Consider the following 18,951-nt stretch of genomic DNA (forward strand, 5'->3'; position numbering starts at 1 on the left):
GTCTTTCTCTTGTTCCAGCATGTGGTGGGCTGAATGTTTAAAGTGTTTTGCTGCTGCTGTTTCTGTGTTCTTCCTTCACTAATAGTTATCAATGCTTTTTATTCCAGTCGTGTATATCCAAGAGCAGAGTCAAGCCTGCAGGTAGGTTGCAAGAACCTTGTTGCTAGAGAAAGATGTGTTTAAGGAGAGTGCTGCAAAAAGATACAGAAGTGCAGGCCTAGCTTTAAGTCATCTTCAAAGAACAAAGACAGGTTTTATTTTGAAAGTGCACCTGCCAACCCTCTAGGCTGATCTCTTGATTGTGTCCCAGGAGGTTGGCTTTGTCCCACCGAGCAGGGGATGTATTCTGAGCTGGCAAGAGCTGGCAGGTGTTTGTGGTTGGCTCTTATCAGCTCTCCTATGGAGATGGGGCAAGCAAACAGCCATTAAACTCTGTTTGTTTAACTTGCCTGTACCAGAGCTTCTTTTCTTCATAACAAACTCCAGTGAGTTCCAGAGTGTAATGGTTTGGGTGTTACCTGCCCCCAACCACACACTTCAGAAAATCACCCAGACTAGACTCAGCTGAGCTGGAAATGGAATGAAGCTTCATACTTACAGCTCAGCACAATATCCAAGCAGGTATTTACAACATCTGCAGCTGTAGGCAGAAACAGACAAGTTGATAAAGTAATCCAGAAACACAGCAGCTCTCCCAGAAACCAGAGTGCCCAAGACGAGCTCCCAACCACCCTAACACCTCCTTTCCACCCCTCTACCTTATCCCAGACTTTGCCTTATGTTCAAGGTGAGTTTGGAGAATGGGCCAGGGGGGTAGGAAGCAGAGGGATTAGTCACACAGCAGGTTAGGGAGAGAAGGGAGGCAGCCAGAGCCAGAGAGCAACTCTGTTATCTATGTTTGTGTTCTTGTTTTTATCCATCTCAGCAAGCCTATGAGTGCAGCAGCCATCAGCATTGTTTCCTTTTCACAGCCTGGCATCTCATTCCTCTCACCAAAATATCCCAGCTAGCCTCAAACTAGCTCACAGAGGTAGGAGATGGTGCTCACAGTTCTCAATGGCAGGCATCTGGAAGCCAAAGAAGCCACCAGGAGCTGCTGTATACTTCTGAGGACAGCATGAACTGCCAGTAGCCCCAGTACAGCTCCCGGGGACAGGACACCACCAAACCACTGAGGCACTGTGCTGCTTCTGGAAGAGCAGGAAGAGTCTTTGACCTCACTTGTGCAGTCAGCAGGTTGGTGTGAAGCACCTGCTGGTTTTTTAAAGGAGCTTCTCAGCTGAACCTTTGGACTTCAGCATTGCTGCATTTTGTAAGAACTGGGCTTGGGTTTTATTTTGGGTTGTTTTTTTAGGGGGGAGAATGTTCTGGGGGTGGGTGAGTGGGGTTTTTTTTGTCTCCTGGCATTGTGTGGTGACAACAATGTTTCATATCTTCCATCTCTATTTTTGAGAGATGCATATCTTCTCAGGAGCAGGACAGGATGGTTGCTGGCATATAAGCAGTTCAACAACTTAGAGGCTTAACTACAGATGCTTTTAAGTTGGGAAAGGCTGAAACAGGCAGTTTGGAGAGCTGTTTTTACAAGCGCTCAGTTGTCTTGCTGCTGGGTAATTTTGGAGTGGTTTGCCTTAGTAATGGGGTGAGAATTCATGTAACTGGAAGATTACATGTAATGAATGTGATTTTACAGAAGAATGAACTGAAACAACTTTGAGCCAGCAGAGAACCAAAGGGATTTGAAAATTAGCACTTTCTCTGAGTTTCTCTCAGGTTTTTTCCCTACACATTGATCTTAGAAATGAAAATAAGTTCTCAGTTCATAGATCCCAAGGGTGAGGCTGATGCTCTGTTGATTTTTCTTTGTGGAGTCTCAGTATTTCTAAGAGGCTGGGGATAGGACTTTGGGGGGGAGGGAAGAACTGAAGGAAGGAGTAAGGATTTAAGGTCTCCCCTTACATACATCCTTTATCCCAGAGCTTCCTTTTATTGATTGGTTTAATCTATAGCTGCATTATACATTATTTTAGGCTCTCAGGGAGTGACAGGACTAGGGGGAATGAAACAAAGCTGGACGTGGGGACATTCAGCCTGGAGGTGAGGAGGAAGTTGTTCAGCATGAGAGTGGTGAGAGGCTGGAATGGGTTGCCCAGGGAGGTGGTTGAGGCCCCATGGCTGGAGGTGTTTCAGGCCAGGCTGGCTGAGGCTGTGGCCAGGCTGCTCTAGGGTAGGGTGGGCAGGGGGGTTGGGACTGGCTGCTCCTTGTGGTCCCTTCCAACCCTGACTGATTCTATGATTCTATACTGAACTGCTGGGGAGAGTCTGTCCTACTGCTTTCTATCCAGAGTTTATGCGTGTGCAGAAGGAATTGCTGTATGGAAAGAGGGATAATCACAACAGGATGGATGTGTGGCATTGCCCTGTCCAGCAGAAGCAGCCTGGATGTAAAATCCTGGACTGAAGGTTCCCTTGTACTGAGCTGTGTTGGGGTACTAAATAAGCCAGGCTTAAACACATTTTCTTGGTGATTTTTCTTCATTTTAGATGATCCCTGCACTGTTGAGACCTGACTTGACCCAAAATCATGAGTTCTTGATGGGATGGCTGCAGCTTACCAGGACTAGCTAGCCATGAGGTGAAAAGCCATGCTACCACTATCAACTCTGGGGCCATGCAGAGCCCTCCAGCAAGTTCTTTTGCTAGACTGCCAGCTGAAGATCAGCAAATACTATAGTGAGAGTTGGAGATGCAGCAGAGGAAGCAAAACCAGAGTGGGATGGAATCCCTACAAAGATGTACTAGGGCACTGACTGCTGTGCTTCCAAGTTCCATCCTCCCCAAGTCAGGTATGAGCAATTCTCCTTAGCGTGGTGCACAAGGATCTTTTCCTGCAGCTTCCTTTTAATCTGTGGAGATGATGTCCTGCCTGGGGCCCACAGGAAGAACTGAATTAAAGGGGAGTGATCCCTGCCCCCAACACTTGAGTGCTTTGTTAACCTCAAAGCCAGGTCAAAGTAGTTGGCAAGTTAGTAAGCAGCTCATTTCCCCCTGCAGCTCTGAGGATGTGCTGCCCTTGAGCAGAGCTGAGATCTCAGGAACTGAGAGCACAGTACCAGGGAGTTGGTGTTGGACCATTGGTTGCTTTTATCTCTCAGAATCTGCCTGTTTATAAAAACATAGTTTGATTTTGAATTAGTTTTGGGGTAGGCTGTTTGGTTGAATGGGTTTGTTAGGGGGTTTGGTTGTTGGTTTTTTTGGGGGGGGTTGGGTTTTTTATGTGCTCAGGTTTTAGTTTTCTCTAACTTACTGTAGTAACTGGTGTTAAGGTATTAGCCCCGCTGATTATTTCAGAAGCTGGTGAAGTCCATGCCAATCTCTTTAATGCCAATATGCCAGTGTCTTGTTCAGCATCTCTGCCAGTGCCATGGACAGAGGCACTGAGTGCACTCTTAGCAAATTTGCTGCCCACACCAAGCTGTGTGGTGCAGCAGACAGGCTGGAGGGCAGGGATCCATCCAGAGGGACCTGGACAGGCTGTAGAGGTGGGCACAAGCCAACCTCGTGAGGTTCAACAACACCAAGTGCAGTGTCCTGCAGCTGGGTGGAGGCAATTCCAAGCACAAATCCAGGCTGGGCAGGGGCTGACTGGAGAGGAGCCCTGAGGAGAGGGACTTGGGGGTGCTGGTGGATGAGAAGCTCAGCAGGAGCCAGCAGTGTGCACCTGCAGCCCAGAAAGCCAAGCAGGGCCTGGGCTGCATCAGGACAAGTGTGCCCAGCACTTGTGTCCCAGAGTAGCATTTCTTGGGGTAGATGAGCTGTGACACAAGGCCAGCCTGTCCCAGAGCCAGCAGCAGAGCCCTTTCTGCTGGAGCTTGGGTCTAGTGGGTACGCTGCACAGCAGGCACGCACCCAGGGCGCAGCTCGGTGCGGATCCCTGCGCTGCCTCCTGCGCCCTTACTGGTGCCTGTTATTTTGTGTCCCTTTGGACACGAACCTGAAGCGCAGCTCCTGCCAGCGCCTCTGGCATTTCTGGCAGCAGAACTTCAGCTGAGCCACGGGCCACTTAAAGCCCGGCCTGCCTGCCTTGCCCAGGGCCACTTAAAGCCCGGCCTGCCTGCCTTGCCCAGGGCCACTTAAAGCCCGGCCTGCCTGCCTTGCCCAGGGCCACTTAAAGCCCGGCCTGCCTGCCTTGCCCAGGGCCACTTAAAGCCCGGCCTGCCTGCCTTGCCCAGGGCCACTTAAAGCCCGGCCTGCCTGCCTTGCCCAGGGCTTCGCTGTTGCCGGGCGGCGGCAGCAGGCGCTCCCTCGGGCGGCGCTCCGTGCCGGCTGGAGGAGCTGCCTTGCCTCGCTGCTCGCCACGGAGGGCTGGCAGGACCTGGAGGGAGGACAAGGTCCGGGTTTTGTGCGGGACAGAGAGCAGAGCGGTGCCGGACGCTGGTGTGGGCCATTAGCCAGGTGTTGCAGCGTGCCGCTGTCCGGAGCCTTGCCGTGAGCCCGGTGCCGCCTGCTGCCCGGGCGTGGGGCCGCCTCCCGCCGCAGCTCCGGCCCCGCCGCGCCCCTGCGGGCGGCCCGGAAGTGAGCTCAGGGCTGGGGCTTAAGGGCGGCCTGGGCGCCGCGGGCGGCGGAGGAGCCGCGGGAGCGCTGCCGCCATGGGCCGCGGGGCGCTCTGGCTCCCGCTGGGGCTGGCCTGCTGCCTGCTGCTGCTGCTCCTGCAGGGCTCGGGGGGCCTGGGCAACAGAGGCGCCGCACCGACACGGGCGCCCTGGGAAGAGGAGCGGGACCCCGTGGCGGAGGTGGGACCGTGGCGCAGGGCGAAGTACGAGGCCGTGAAGAAGCACTTGGTAGCTGTGGGTGCTCTCTCCAAGCAGTACTGGCACTACCTGGCGTGTAAGGTGTGGCAAGAGGGCTGCAAAGAGGAGGAGGAGGAGGAGGAGGAAGAACGAGAGTCCAGTCGCAGCCCAGGTGAGCACCTTCCTCCTCTCTGCCCTGACCCAGGAGCAGCAGACGGTCCGGGCGTTCTGTGACCCCCAGCGCCCGGCGCTGTGCCCCAGCTCCTTCCCTTCCTGACGGGCACTGCGTGGGCATCTCCCTCCGTACTCACTGGATACCTACCCCTGGTGCCACAGGTGTGGGGGGGGGTGTGTGCTCGCACCAGCCATGGCTCTCCGTGCCCGCCTCAGCCAGCTGCTGCCTGTTAGGCACTTACTGCCCGAGTGCCTGCACCTGGCGGCGGAGCTGCTCCTAACCACGCTCAGCTGAGCAGCCTCATGGACTCGGCCAGTGAAAAAGACCACACTTAGTGGCGCTTCTCTGCTCTGACCGCTGCCCTTTTGCAGGCTGGAGCATGCCTCTGGTGGGCCAGGATTACCTGGAGATCCTCTCTGCCTGGTACTGCAGCTTTGGCAAGTGCTGCGAGACAGGAGACTGCAGGATAGTCAACAATGTCACAGGTAGGTTCTGCACCGTACCTGGGAGACCCCAAGCAGTGCTTGGCTCTGCTGCCTCTCCCTGTTGGGTTTTTTGGTTGTTTGGTTGTTTGAGGGGTTTATTCCTTAAAAAAACCCAGATGTGTTAATTCAGTAAGGGATGCAAGGAGAGGGCATTTCTGAGCAAGGTGCTGAACTGGTGGGAGAGCAAGGGGCTGAGCCAAGTTCTGCTTCCTCTGACACACTTGTAGCTCTGGCCTGCAGAAGTTTGTTCCTCACTGTGCAGTAGGTCAGCTCTGCTTTGCCACCCAGCCTGCCTTCATCTGAGCAGCTCCCAGGCATAGTCGGTGGGATCCAGACTGATCCAGTGTCCAGCCCCAGGTCAGGAGGGTACAGTGGCACCAGCCTGTAAGCCTTGTGCAGGTATCTCTGCATTTTACTGCCTCTGAGACTCCTGCTATCTGTACCCTCTGCTGGCAGCTCCTGAGGGCCTTTGGGCTTCAGTGCCCTCCACAGTCACCAAACAGCTACTCCATTTCCCAAAGGTAAAAAAGAGCCAGTGGAGGATGTGTGTTTGGTTCTGGTCAGTAGCTGGCACAGGCAGAATCCCAGAATGATGGGGGTTTGGCAGGGACCTCTGGGTATGACCTAGTCCAACCCTCCTGCTAAAGCAGGGTCACCCACAGACGGTTGCTCAGGATTGCCAGGGGTTTGGAATCTCTCCAGAGAAGGAGACTCTGCAGTCTCTCTGGGCAGCCTGCTCCAGGGCTCCGGCACCCTCTCAAGACAAAAGCACCCTCACTGGTACAGGCAGCCTGCCTTGCTGACTTGAGGCTGCAGTGCCACTTCAGACAGGCAGCCTCACCAGCAGGGCCCTGTGGTCTCAGTGCCCTACCACATTCTCCTTTCTTATTCCCACTTGCTGCAGCTGGGCTTGCCAGTTCGAGCTGAGCAAGTGAAAGCTCTGCCTTTCCTGCAGGGCTAGAAGCAGACCTCAATAGGCAGCTCCACGGGCAGCATTTGGCCAAAGAAATTGTCCTGCAGGCAGTGCAAAGGTTCCTGCAGAGCCCACGGCCAGAGAGGGCTCTGGTCCTCTCCTTCCACGGCTGGTCTGGCACGGGCAAGAACTTCGTGGCTCGGATGGTGGCCAGCCACCTGTTCCGCGACGGGCTGAGGAGCGAGTGTGTCAGGGTCTTCATCTCCCTCTTCCACTTCCCTCACCAGAACTATGTGGACTCCTATAAGGTGAGAACCAGCAACGTGGTGTTGCCCTGAGGGTGTTCTGGGTCTGACTGGGGCCGAGTTCACTTTCCTCGGCAGCCTGCAGGGTGTTGTGTTTTGGCTTTGTGAGTGGCACCCTCTTGGCGCCCTGCTGGTGTCTTGGGCTGCTGCTGCTGAGCAGCGCTTGCACAGCCCTAAGGTCTTCTGCCACTGTGCCCCTGTGGTCAGTAGGTCATAGTTATGCAAGGAGTTGGAAAGGACACACAGCAGGCAGCTGACCAACTGCCAGAGGCCTGTTCTATGCCAGTTACCACCTTGCTTGGCAGTAAAAGCTGAGGAGGGGTGGGTTTGGGGTAGGAAGCCATTGCTGGGCTTTGGGCTGTGGGAGGTGTGAGTGTCACCTTTGCATGGCTTGCTTTGCTTCCTTCTTGCTGTTTTCCTTCGCTTATTAAACTGCCTTCACCTTGATTCATTGGCTTTCTTGCTTCTGCTCTCCCTAGGTGGGTGGGGGCTGTGTGGTGCTTGCTGTCAGCCAGGGTTAGCCTGTGGGATCCATGCTATGGTGGCAGTGCCTGCTGCTGGCCTACTCACTCTTCTCCCTGCTGCTCTGCAGGCTCAGCTGAAGAAGCAGATAAGTGAGACTGTGCAGCTCTGCAAGCAGTCCCTGTTCATCTTTGATGAGGCAGAGAAACTTCATTTTGGCCTCCTGGATGCCATCAAGCCCTTCATGGCTCGCCATGACAACAAGGGCCAGGTGGATTACCAGAGATCCATCTTCATCTTCCTCAGGTGATTTCTGGGCCCCCAAAGGGATGGGGAGGAACAAAGTGTTGGGATTTATCCTGAGAAGTGAGATCCAGCTTAGCTGGGACACCTGAGACAGCATCTAGGCTGTGAGACACGGAACCAGCGAGAGTCTGAGCTAAGGTGGGGCCACCCTGCACAGCTGAGCAGGGGGATCCTGTACTCCTGGGAGCAAAGCTGGAGGGGCAGGTTATGGTATAAGAAGTTCTTGTGTGATGTGGCAGTGTTAGCTGGGGGTGGAAGGTGAGGAGTGGCTGCAGACCAATGGGTCTGCTGTGCTGTGAGGGCTGATCCTGGCATTGGCTCATGCTGTGGTTTGGTTGTTTCCCACCCAAAAGGAGGGAGGACCTTTGCCTGTGTGTAGCCCAGTGTTGTCCCTGACCCAAGCCTAGGTAGCATGCAGCTGGAGGGACAAGGAGAAGAGCTCAGAAGCAGTATGTGAAGCAGACACATGCCTGAAGTAGCTGGTGAGAAGTTAAGGGAGCCAGAAGCGTCTTGGGCCCCCTTCAGTTTCAGGGTTACCCCCTTCAGCTTGGCTCTGGCACAGCACTGGTTCTCCATCTCCCACCGCCCAAGCTTGATGCTTCTCCAGGGAAATCTGCTGCCCATAGAGGACCTGTTCATGTGCCCAGTGCTGGTGGAGCTGTGACCACCTCTCAGCCATACCCACATGGGCCTCCAGCAGCAGCTGCTGTGGAGGGTGCAGGCTCTCCCTCGCTGCTGGGGCAGGGTGGACGTGCTGCAAGCTGTGCCGAGCTGACCTCCTGTCCTGCCTGGCAGGCCGTGCAGCCCCCGCACGCTCCTGGGCACAGCAGGGTGCCTTGAACTGCAGCAGGGTGTAGCCCTGGGGGGTTTCATCATACCCTGTGGCAGTGTGACACTGACCTGCTGGAGCAGGGCTGGCTCTGCCCCAGGGCTCCTCTGGATACTGGGCTGGCCCTGCCAGGTCTGGGGGATGGGGATGTGGTGGGGCTGGCAGCCTGTCCTCAGTTGCTTCTGTAGTCCGGGTTGGGGCAGGGGCAGGACAAGTTGTTCTCCCAACCCTAAAAGGCAGCAGGCAGTGGTGGTGGCTTTTTAGTTTTGCTTTCCATGGAGAGAAAGGAAAAGATGACTGCAAGATCCCTGCCTCTCAGCAACACGAGCTCAGTAGCCAGCTGCTTCCCAGTGTCACTTCACCGAGGCTGGGGCCTGGTCTTGAACTGTGTTCAAAGGCCATCAGGGCCTCATGTCTCTCACAGCAGAGGGTGACCAGAGAAGTCCTTGTGTGGGAACTGTGCTATGTTGTCCCTCAGGCAGGAGATGCTTTGCCAGCTCCTGGGTTGCCACTTGAACCCCTGCCCTGAACCTTTACTTCTGATGGGACTCCTGCCATGTGCTCTGCCCTATGACTTGGACTTTCAGCAGTGGCTTGTTGAGAGTTTGGTGTAGAGCCAAGTGTCACCTGAGAGGTTGATGGCATCTCAACCAGGACAGGGCACCAACAGAGCTGGAAAGATTCTGGCTCCTGGTCCCACCCTGGGAGAGAAAGCAGCTGCCCCAGGGTCTGTGCTGGCAAGATGGAAGGTGCTGACAGAAGGAGGCTCTGTGGGAAGAACGCTGGTTCCTGCCCGTGCTAATTGGAGTGGAGGTGTTTAAAAGACAGAGCTGTGGTGCTGAGGGCATGGTTTAGCACCAGTCTCGGTAGAGCTCGGGAATGGTTGGACTCCAGCTTACAGGTCTTTTCCAACCAAAACACTTCTACAATTCCATGACTATTTCAGGTGCTGATCCTGTACAGCAGATCCACTGCTGCTGTTCAGGCCTGTCTGTAGGGAGGCTGCTGGCAGCTCTCTAGAGGCAAGGTTGAGTAACTTCCCTTCTGTGCCCACAGCAATCTTGGTGGCAATGCCATCAATGAGGTGGCCCTGGACTTCTGGAGAGCTGGCCGGGCACGGGAGGAGATCACCATGGAGTTCCTGGAGCCACGGCTGAAGCTGGAGCTGCAGGAACCTGAAGGTGAGAGCCAGGCTTGCTCGTGGGATGCTGTGGCCAGGCTGCCCACACACCTGCCCCCAGCGCCAGCTTGGGGCCTTGCTTACCAGAAGTCCTTTCCACCTTGTGCTGCACAAGGATGTGTGCTATGGCACAAGGCTTTGTTCCAGACCTACCCTGGGGTGTTACCTGCAACCTGAGCCACTCCCTTCACACACGTTAGCAGGGCACCACACATGAGGAGGGGCTGGGAGTCCTCTTGTCCCCTTCAGCCCTGAAAATGGCCACTTGACACTGTAGGGAAGCACTGAAGCTTCTCTTGGCGTAGCTGACCACGCCCCAGTCACACTCTCTGTTCAGACTTGGTGCTGGCCAAATTCTCACAGTGGTCTCGGCCACCCTGAGACCCTCGTATGTGTCTCCCACCACATGTGGCTGGATGAGCCAATGCAGCCCCCTCAGAGACACAAGCCTCGACTCATCGAAGGGAGAAGAGCTATGGGATGGAGCTTCTGAAGGCTCTTTGTCCTGTGCTTTGCCCCAGAGAACGGTTATGCTCGCAGCCACCTCCTGGAGGAGAACCTCATTGACTTCTTCGTGCCCTTCCTGCCCCTGGAGTACCACCACATAAAGCTCTGCACGCAGGATGCGTTCCTGGCCCGTGGACTTCCGTACAGCGAGGCAGCCCTGGACGAGGTGGCCAGGATGATGGTGTACGTCCCCAGGGAGGAGAAGCTCTTCTCTGCCCAGGGCTGCAAGTCTGTAGCCCAGCGCATCAACTACTTCCTTCCGTGAACGCCAGGTGGGACACCGCCGGCAGTGAAGGTGGTTCTGCACACTTAGGAGCTGCTCTCCTGGCAGCAGGTTGGGCAGGCAGGTTACCCAGCCCTGTGCTTGCCCAGGGACAGAGACTGAACCCTGTGTTCCCCCCAGGGCTGTTTAGAGGGAAGAGGTGCCCCCAGCCTGGCTTTGCTGCTGGGACACAGGGACAGTCTGCACTTGGCCATGCTTGGAGCCTGCCCGGTGGCTTTTGAGTCCCTTCTTTTAGCAGGTAGCAGCTGGAAGTAGTGGTTGGGTTGCACCAATGGGACTGCATGTGACAGGAGTGAGGATGTCCAAGCCCTTGGTTTGTTCATATGTAGTGAAGGTCTTGGGCAGATGGGTCCTGTGGAGACAGGCCAGCAGAAGCTACATCCTCCTCATCTTCATCCCTGTCCCTGTTTTCTCAGAACTTTGCTGAAATTGTTTTTTCCTCTCTGTTGCTCTCCTGCATTCCCAAAGCATCTGCTGCTTGGGGCTGTGCACATGAGGGCCATGGGCCTTGCACACAAGTGACTCATCTCTTCTGGAGATGTCAGATCTATAGCCCCCCACTCTCTTTGGGGAGTGTCCCTCATTGTTAGGAAACAGCTGCAGTGATGAAGTCAACTTCTGCTGAAACTTTTTTTTAGGAGTGTGGTTAAGCATCACAGGAGGGCTTGGGTTGGAAAGGACCTTGAGTATCATCCAGCTCCACCCCCCCGCCTCCCTCCTCGTTTGGTGAAGAGCTTGTTTGCTTCACTGCAGAATGGAAAAGGGGAGACTAATTCCCCTTTCAAGGGCGAAGGGCAGCTGGGGGAGGTGGTGGCTGAAGGAAGAGGCTGCATCTGAATTTGGGTGTCCTGGGGTGCAGCACACTCGAGGGATTTTTCCCTTCTTTTCCATATGTCTTGTGCTGGGTTATGTTTTTTGCCTGGTCTCAGCACTACTACAGCCAAGGGGCTGTTTGCTGTCTGGGTACTCACTTGCCAAGTGATAAAGTTATGTTACAGCAGGACCAAAAAATTTCAACAGTGTTACAGGAACGAGTTTGTGACCTGTAGGTCAAAACTCCCTTCCAACGCAGCTGGCCTGGGGGGTTAGGGTGACACAGCACATGCCAAGGACAGAGCCTAGCTGCCTGGACACCCCCTGCGTGGACCTTTGATCTATTTTAAGCTCTGTGCCAGCGATGAGCAGCACAACCTCTGGGAAAAGATTGACCAGACACTTAGTAGTCCTGCAGACGTTGAGCTGGCGTTTCCCTACGGGCACACTGGCTCCGTTATCTAACAAGGCTTCATAGTCCACGACAGGAGGATGAGGCAGCTGCTTTCTCACTGCTCACCTGATGCAAAGCCAGCTTAAACCTACCTGTTGTCTCTAGACTGGACCTTTGGGCCTGTGCCAGCATGCACTGTTGTCAGGCCTGCCTGAGACTTGGTTTGTGGTTAATCTCTTCAGGGCAAGTGTCAATGCTGAAGCTTTTAGCCCAGGAAACATCATCGGGGGGACAAGCCTAGAGAAGGGAGGATGCGGCCCCAGAGCGGGACACAGCTTGGGCTGTTCTGTAACCAGGGCAGAGAGTTTCAGAAGTTAGTTAGCTGAAGGTTGGCTGCTTGGAAGGTTGTGTAAACCAGGGGAAGTTAGGATCTTTTCAAACAGAAAAGACTCTCCAGCTGTCCAGGTCAGACCACTGCTGCTTGGAGAGGGAGGGCAAGAGCCCTCGGGCTGTGTGGAGCTGGCACGTCAAACACCTCTTCCTCTGTTAGCGATTAAAGAAGCAGCGTTAGCAACAAGGGCAGCTGGCAAACTGGTGACGCAAGGCACTGGGCGCTGTCAGCTTCTGTGTGCCTGAGAATCATTTGGTGACACAAACCCAGCAGCCAGAACCGCTCCCCTCACACCGCCCTAGGCCAACACTGTTTGATTTCAAAGGCATAAATAAAGACCCTGCCCTTGTTTGCACCCTGGCACGCAGCTGAACTCTTTTCCTGTCTAACAGGTGTGTAATAATCTTTGTCTTTCCCATCCAACAGAATAGTTAGTACCGAGCAGCTTCAGCTATTCCTTGAGCAGGGGGTTAAAAAAAAGCAGCAAGTACACAATAAGGATTTTGGGGTTTTTTTGGTTTGTGGTTTTTTTTTTGCCAACAAAATATTGCAGCCTTTATTTAAAATAATGCAAATTGGCAAAACTCGGTGGAACGACAGGCAGAGAGCCCTGCAGGGGCCCTTATTTACATCAAGTTTAACACTGTTCGCAGTTCACAGTCAGACGATAGTGAGAGAATTAAATTAGAAGAACAACCAAAATATATTACAATAACAATTAAACCCAAAAACAGTCGACAACACTGGCAGAGTGATCGGTGATGAACGTGGGTCACTTGACTCCATTCCTGCTCTGGAGGAGCTCGCTCGCTACTGACACAGAGGGCTCTGCCCCGCCGCGCACTACACGTGTGGAAGAGAAGCCTCCTTTGGTACAGACATTGCTCACTCCGTGGGGGTTAACACATAACTCGCGTGTCCTGTGGCCTCCGGGCAACAGGCTGAAGGTTCTGCTCTACACTACAGGGAGCTGGGGTACTTACCCAATTGCTAGATGGGGCCACTTGCTGAAGGGGGAGGTTTCTGAGCATGCTGTAGTCACTTCCTGCCAGCTGCTGGTCAGCAGCAGGGCTGGGTTAGGTGTTTTAGAGGACAGCAGCCGGTGGGGTTTGCAGAAGCAATCTCCTGGATTCCTCAGCGATTGTCACAGCTGCTGCTGCCCCAAGAGCATGGACAAGCCAGGGTGTGGAGCACCTCAGCTGCCAGGGAGGCCTGGCCTCAGGTAGGTGGACCAGATACCGGGGTTTGGATTTCCCCTGTGGCTGTGTAGCACAACCCATCCCACCTGCTGCCCTGGTAACAGCATTTTTAGTGGGGCTTAGTTCCTGCTGCTCCCAGAGTTGTGCCCATAAATCTCCTGCACAGCTGAGAGGATGTCAGTGTCTGTGTGTGTTTGTCTCAGTGACCCAAGGCCAGTGGTGCTCAAGGAGAAATGCACTGTGTGAGTACAGGAGCAGACATCCTTTCACCCCTGTCTTCTGCACCACTATCACTGTTCTGCTTTTCCAGTGGCTACCTAGAGTCCTAATCCAGCCCCACATCCACACTCACGATGCACCTGATTAAATGGAAGTGCTACTCAGCAGAGGGCCAAGAGCTCCAGCTCTGGGGCTGCAAAGGTGAGCACTTCAGGAAGAGGGGATTGTCCCTGTGAGGCAGCCAACTCCACAGCAGCAGGGAACCAAGTGCCCCACCTCAGTTCACCCATGTGAACTTTCTGCTTGGCATTACCAGGCCTCAGATGATGCCAGCTTGTGAAGATGCCAACTTCAAATTCTAGCCCATACTAGTGCACATGAGAGAGCCTGGCCACAACTGCATCCTCACCCCACAAGGCCTTCTAATGGTGGTGAGGTAACAACAGAAGTTTGTGCCTCGTCCCCTACTCTAAACAGTGTTGCAAGAGGTGCTCCTCACTGGGCTAATTGGGAGGCTCCACCAGCCTTATGTCCCTTTGCTGTGCAGGGCTGAAAGCAGGGGGGATGCTGCAGTAGAGACCTTTAAGGCTGAACAGAAAGCCAGACCTAGCAAAAGGGAGAAGAAACAAAATACCATCGTGGGAGAGTAAGAACAGCTGAATGGTGACTGACAGCTTTCCCAGGTACCATCCTTTTGCTATCCTGCCAGATTCCAGTTTGGGAATAAAACTGTTGGGCAGCACAAGCACCAACAATTGTGCAGCCTCCTGTTTAAGAGGGGAAAAACCCAGTGTGGAGCCAGCACTACTTCTGCCACCATCCGCCTGCCTGATGAGGCAGCAGGTAAGAGCAGAGGCAGCACTCCCCACTGGGGCAACGACAGGGCACCTCCCCCAACTTCCACTACTCTCTTCTTCCACCATAGCAGGGATCTGAACTGAATGGACTTCTGTGTTGCTCAAGAAGTTGTGCAGTCTCCATTCCTGAAGATACTCAAAAGCCTTCTAGAGACAGTACTGGGCAAAGACTGTAGTTGGCCCTGCTTGATCAGGGGAGTTAGACCAGATGATCTCCAGAGGGCCTGGTCCACCTCAGCCATCCTGCGTCTGCAGACAGCTGCTCTGGCTGCACTACTATCCACTGCTCATCACTTCTGCCCTGGGCAAAGAGAAACCAGGTGGCATTTGAAAGGAAGTGGAGATGACCTGTGGAGGGGAAACCAGCCTTGTGCTGAGGCACAGTTACTTTCGAAAGGGCTGGAAGAGGGAACAGGAGTAGTTAGTTAGATGTTCCAGGAAGCTGTTGCTTTTCAGTCACTTTTGCTGAACTTTTCCAGAGGATTGGCAGTCAGGAACAAAAAAGAAGCTTCTTTCAAAACATTCAACAGATCTGGAATCAGTCTTAAAACTGACTGCTCGCAATACCTTCCCCATGAGCCTCACTGGGTCTCAGTCTGCTTCTCGTAGGGTGATGAAACTAGGCAGTTGTCTGCCAGGACAAACAGGACCTGCCCTGAAGCAAGCTCTCCTACTGCTCAGATCCTGTTGGCTGTTTGACAAAGCCACGTGAAGCAGCACCACAAGCTGCCTTTCCTTTGCAGGTCACCTTCCCCCAGGCAGCTCCTCTGGTGTGTAGTGATGCACACCTTCAGTAAAGACAACTGCAAGAGATAAGGTAAACCCTACAAACCCTTGGTAAAGTCTACAAGATAATGGTTTGGAGGTCTGTCTCTTGGCTGAGTGCTGCTGTGAAGGAGCCTCAGCATAGCTTTTTCCCTGAGAGCTGAGCAAGCTGAAGGTCCTCCTGCAGAATTTTGTTGGGTACTGCTTGGTGGAGTGACTCAGGCTCTACAGCCATTTGTCTCCACTCCAGTGCCAGCCCAATGGAGTAGAAGTGACTGGTGGAAATTATGAACTCTCTCTCCTGCCTGCCAGGCAGGGTAGAGGCACTGCTTGGTTTTCTCACTGTTTCACCTCCCTGGCCAGTGATGCTCTCATGGTCCATTCTACCTCACGTACTGCTCGACAGGTGCACATCCATGCATCGTGACACAACCTTGTTTAGCACAGACCAGTAACAAAAATGAGGGTTCTCAGACACCAGTCCATTCCTAAAGCTTTTCCAGGCTCCTGTCCCGCTGTGCTCCATGGAACAAGCAGGGACCCTCACTGAGACGGCCCAGCCCACTTCCAAGCACCACCAGGGCTTTGTTCCTAGACAGCAAAGGAGATGCCTATCTTCTAAAGTCATCCCTGTGCCCCAGCTCAGCGTTAAATGCTCAAACTAGAAGCAGCACAGTTGCACACAGATCAAGCCCCAAAATAAAAGATATAAGGTGCAAAGCAAGCGAGATTCTCCTATCATCACCAACAGTGTGAAGAGCAGCAGCATGCAGGGTAATATCTGTTTGAGTCAGGCCTCTTCCTCTCACTAACCAACAATTACTTGAGGTCTTCCTCCTTGCCAGTGCATTTACAGCCCAGAGACTTGTGCATGTGTGCAGCAGACCAGCTTTTGGAGGCCGCAACAGTCTGCAAACAGCACTGGGACCAAGGAAGACAACCTCAGTGACAACTGCTTTCATTCTGGGATTGTCAGCAGGCACCAGACATCAGAGATCATAACCCAGCAGGAGCTCCCCGAGGCAGAGCCAGGACATTTGTTGTCACCTCTCGGGCAGAGGAGCCCACAGTGTATGTGCCCATTCCCTATTCCACAGCACAAGATTCTGGCCTAGCCTTTAAAATACAGGACTAAATGAAAAGAAGATGGCTGTGGCTGCACCTCCCTGTGCTGACAGACCTCGGGAAGCTGGAAGCCAGCAGGACCAGTAAGCACCAGAACAAACACCAGGATGCCATCAGTGAGGCGTCAGTGTCATGAGTGGGGCAGGTCCAGGGAACCCTGCAGCAGTGAAGGCACGTGCCTGTACTTTGGTTCTCCAGCTGGCCCTGCAGCACTGAGGCTGCTAAAGGAATGTGGAGAATAGCCAGAAGCTCTGCCTATCCTACCATGGGTCCTCCTAGTGATGAAAGTAACTGGGGAGTCAACCTGGTAACAAGTTAAAAACAATTTAGAGCTTAAAAAAAGAAAACAACAACCAACCCCCCCACCCCCCAATAACAAGACTGGCAAGTTGTGCAAGAGCCCCAAACTACTCACAAAAGACCAACAAGCAGCACCCATGCTAGACCACTAGGAACTGGTGTCAGCTGAGTGAAGGCTGTGTGGTGGGGAAAGGGGATTCCAGTGGTAAGTCTGCCCAGCATCCTTGATGCTTCCGCTACGACAACGATGAGAACATGTGGTGGATGAGGGGGACAGGAGGGACAAAGGGACAGTCAATATATTAACTCGTTTTGCAGTTCTCTTAGAGCAGCAGCAGGGCTGTGGAAGTCAGCCTCCATTTGGGCTTGTGCATCCACTTCCAGCAGCTCTGAATGCTGTCAGTGCAGTAGACCTTCCCCCAGCCACACGCAACCTGCCCCTTCGGAGCTCCTCCAGCTCCCAGAGCTCAGTGGCTGGCACTGGCGGAGCCCCAGGGCTTCTCCTTTGCCTTCTCAGAGGCCAAGGCGTGGGTTGGTGCAGGCAGGCAAGGATCCACACAGCTGAGGGGCCTGCAGCCACTCCAGTACTCAGCTATCACACGTCGGAACGCTCTTCCCAGAGCAAGAACCTGCCACCAGTTCTCCTGCCTCTCCAAGGGAGGAGAAAGGACCTTCCTTCCCTTGCCATACCAAGAGATCAGCCCAACTAGGTAGGGACAAATACTGGATGCTCTGCCCCTTTCAGCTTAACTCTACCCTCTCCATCCCCTTTTGCTTTCTATTGAGATGAACCTGTAAACGTGAGGAGAACTCAGTGATCTGAGGTACTTCACATACTCAAGTATCAGTCTTTCCTTTTGAAAGCATCAGTACAGAAAAAAGTTCCCCCTCCCCTCTCCCCAGGCGAGTTTCTCTTACCCAGATTGACAGTAGCTACCTTTGCACCACGTCGCTGATTTCCTGGACACAGGACAATAAGTTATTAAGGACGGGGTTTGCCCCAGGGATGCTAGCAGCTGTTGAGGACACCTGCAGCTCCTGCAGGCTGAGTTCCAGTTTGCTCACGGCCTCCCGGAAGGCAAATTTGTTGCGTGTGTGCGGGATGCAGTCCACGTAGCCTGAGCAGTAATCCAGCAGCTGGTGCCCTGTGTCCACCAGCTGGCTGTTCGGCGTGGGCTCGGCGATGGCGCTGGAGAGAAGATCGGCACACTCCAGCAGGGCCTCCTTGCTGATTTTGTCTGTGGAGATCTTCTCAGCTGCCTGTTTGGTCTTTCTTAGAGCTACCTTTGTGCCCGCCGTGCCGTTGGCCATTTTCACTGGGGAGGTGGAAGACGATGACAGAGGCACTTGAGGTGGAGGCATTGCAGGCCTCCCAGATTTTCCACCAACAGGTGCTGCTGCTGCTGCTGCCTTCTTACTCCCTTCGCTTGAGTCCAGTCCGAGCTGTGCTCCTGCCACGTTGCTCAGCTCTTCTGCTGCATCTGAGCAGGCAGCAGGCTGCTGTAGGAGCCTCATCACTGGTGGTGGAGGTGGAGCACACTTTGGTTTTACCCGTCTGGGCCGGTCCCTGTCGCCGGAAGAAGTGACCTGATGCTCAGATAAGAGCTTAAATTTATTACCCTGAGAGTCTGTGCCAATGAGCTGCACGTCTGCTGGAGTGTGTTTGAGCGTGGGTGAGATTAGGACTGGCACTTTGTGGTTATGAGTGGTTGGAAGTATTGCTGCAGCCTTTACTGGAGATGACCACCCTGGTCTCTCACCATCCTCAAGAGCCCCTTGCCGTGGGCCACTGTTTTTTTCTTTGACCTTAGGAGCTGCCACTAGCCCTGGACCCTCCTTCTCTTCCGAGCCAGAGGGGCTCCGGAAAGGGAGTGCTGTGGCACCCCTTGGCAAGAGTTTTGCTTTTGGTCTCTCTCTGGTCAAAGTGGGGCCTTCTTCAAACCTTTTGGGAAGCAGGTCATTGGCCCTCCCCATGCTCTCGTCAGGCTGAGAGGAGGTGGACACTGTCCGTTCCAGCTGTATTTTTGACCTCTGGGAATTTCTGGGAAGGGTCATTGCCATCCTATCCTGCTCTGGAAGCCCTGAGGACATGGAAGATGTAGAGTTTGACCTTGGAAAAGGCTTTGAAGCTTCTTCATTGCCAGCGGGTTTTCCTGCTCGTAACCCCAGCGTCTTTTTAATCAAGCGTGGCGTAAAGAAACCAGTGATGCCCGACCACCCACCACCAGTGCTTATGCCCCCACCACTGCTGGTACCAGTGCCATCATCGTTGTAGAAGGTCCTCTGCACAACCCCCCCACCATAGCACTTGGGTGGCGCCAGGCTGGCGTCCTGCTGCGCGGGAGCGAAAGAGAACCCATCCACGTGCTGCAAGGAAGCGACAGAGGAGAAGTTGCCGGTGAGCTCGTATTTCTTGTGGGGCTGATTCTCCATCTCCCGGAAGGAACTGCTGCGCTTGGGAGGTGTGGGAGCATTCCTCTTCTTCATGAAGGAGCTGAAGAAGCCACCTTTTCTGTCCCTGGTGAAAGTGGTCTCTTTGGCATCCTCCAGCAGGCTGCTGGGAGACTTGTCCCTCTGCTTGCGAGGCAGCGCTGGAGAGCTGCTTGTCGGCTGTGTGCTTCTGATGAAACCTAGACAGAAGAAATGAGAGTGA

General features: G+C 54.0%; 2 protein-coding genes across 3 annotated transcripts in view; one reads left to right on the forward strand and one right to left on the reverse strand.

Annotated features, from left to right (window-relative positions):
• Positions 1 to 4,571: 4,571 nt before the first annotated feature.
• TOR3A (torsin family 3 member A) lies at positions 4,572 to 12,193 on the forward strand. Its single transcript, XM_064148146.1, has 6 exons — positions 4,572 to 4,962; positions 5,337 to 5,450; positions 6,406 to 6,671; positions 7,261 to 7,436; positions 9,322 to 9,446; positions 9,967 to 12,193. Exons 1-6 carry the CDS (start codon positions 4,650 to 4,652, stop codon positions 10,215 to 10,217), a joined length of 1,245 nt encoding a protein of 414 aa, XP_064004216.1. The 5' UTR covers positions 4,572 to 4,649; the 3' UTR covers positions 10,218 to 12,193.
• A 3,294-nt stretch (positions 12,194 to 15,487) lies between these two features.
• The window catches only part of ABL2 (ABL proto-oncogene 2, non-receptor tyrosine kinase), a 47,610-nt gene continuing 44,146 nt past the window's right edge, over positions 15,488 to 18,951 (reverse strand). For both annotated transcript variants that reach the window (XM_064148149.1, XM_064148151.1), the window contains exon 11: positions 15,488 to 18,928. In XM_064148149.1, coding sequence (XP_064004219.1) covers positions 17,232 to 18,928 — 1,697 coding nt within the window. In that variant the 3' untranslated portion in view covers positions 15,488 to 17,231. The remainder of the gene's footprint in view (positions 18,929 to 18,951) is intronic.

The sequence above is a fragment of the Pogoniulus pusillus genome, chromosome 8 (assembly GCF_015220805.1).
Source record: "Pogoniulus pusillus isolate bPogPus1 chromosome 8, bPogPus1.pri, whole genome shotgun sequence".
Taxonomy (NCBI): domain Eukaryota; kingdom Metazoa; phylum Chordata; class Aves; order Piciformes; family Lybiidae; genus Pogoniulus; species Pogoniulus pusillus.

Coding starts and splice junctions, on each gene's coding strand:
- TOR3A (XM_064148146.1), top strand. CDS start 4,650: ATGGGCCGCGGGGCGCTCTGGCTCCCGCTGGGGCTGGCCTGCTGCCTG. Junction 4,963..5,336: donor AGAGTCCAGTCGCAGCCCAG/GTGAGCACCTTC, acceptor GCCCTTTTGCAG/GCTGGAGCATGCCTCTGGTG. Junction 9,447..9,966: donor GGAGCTGCAGGAACCTGAAG/GTGAGAGCCAGG, acceptor GCTTTGCCCCAG/AGAACGGTTATGCTCGCAGC.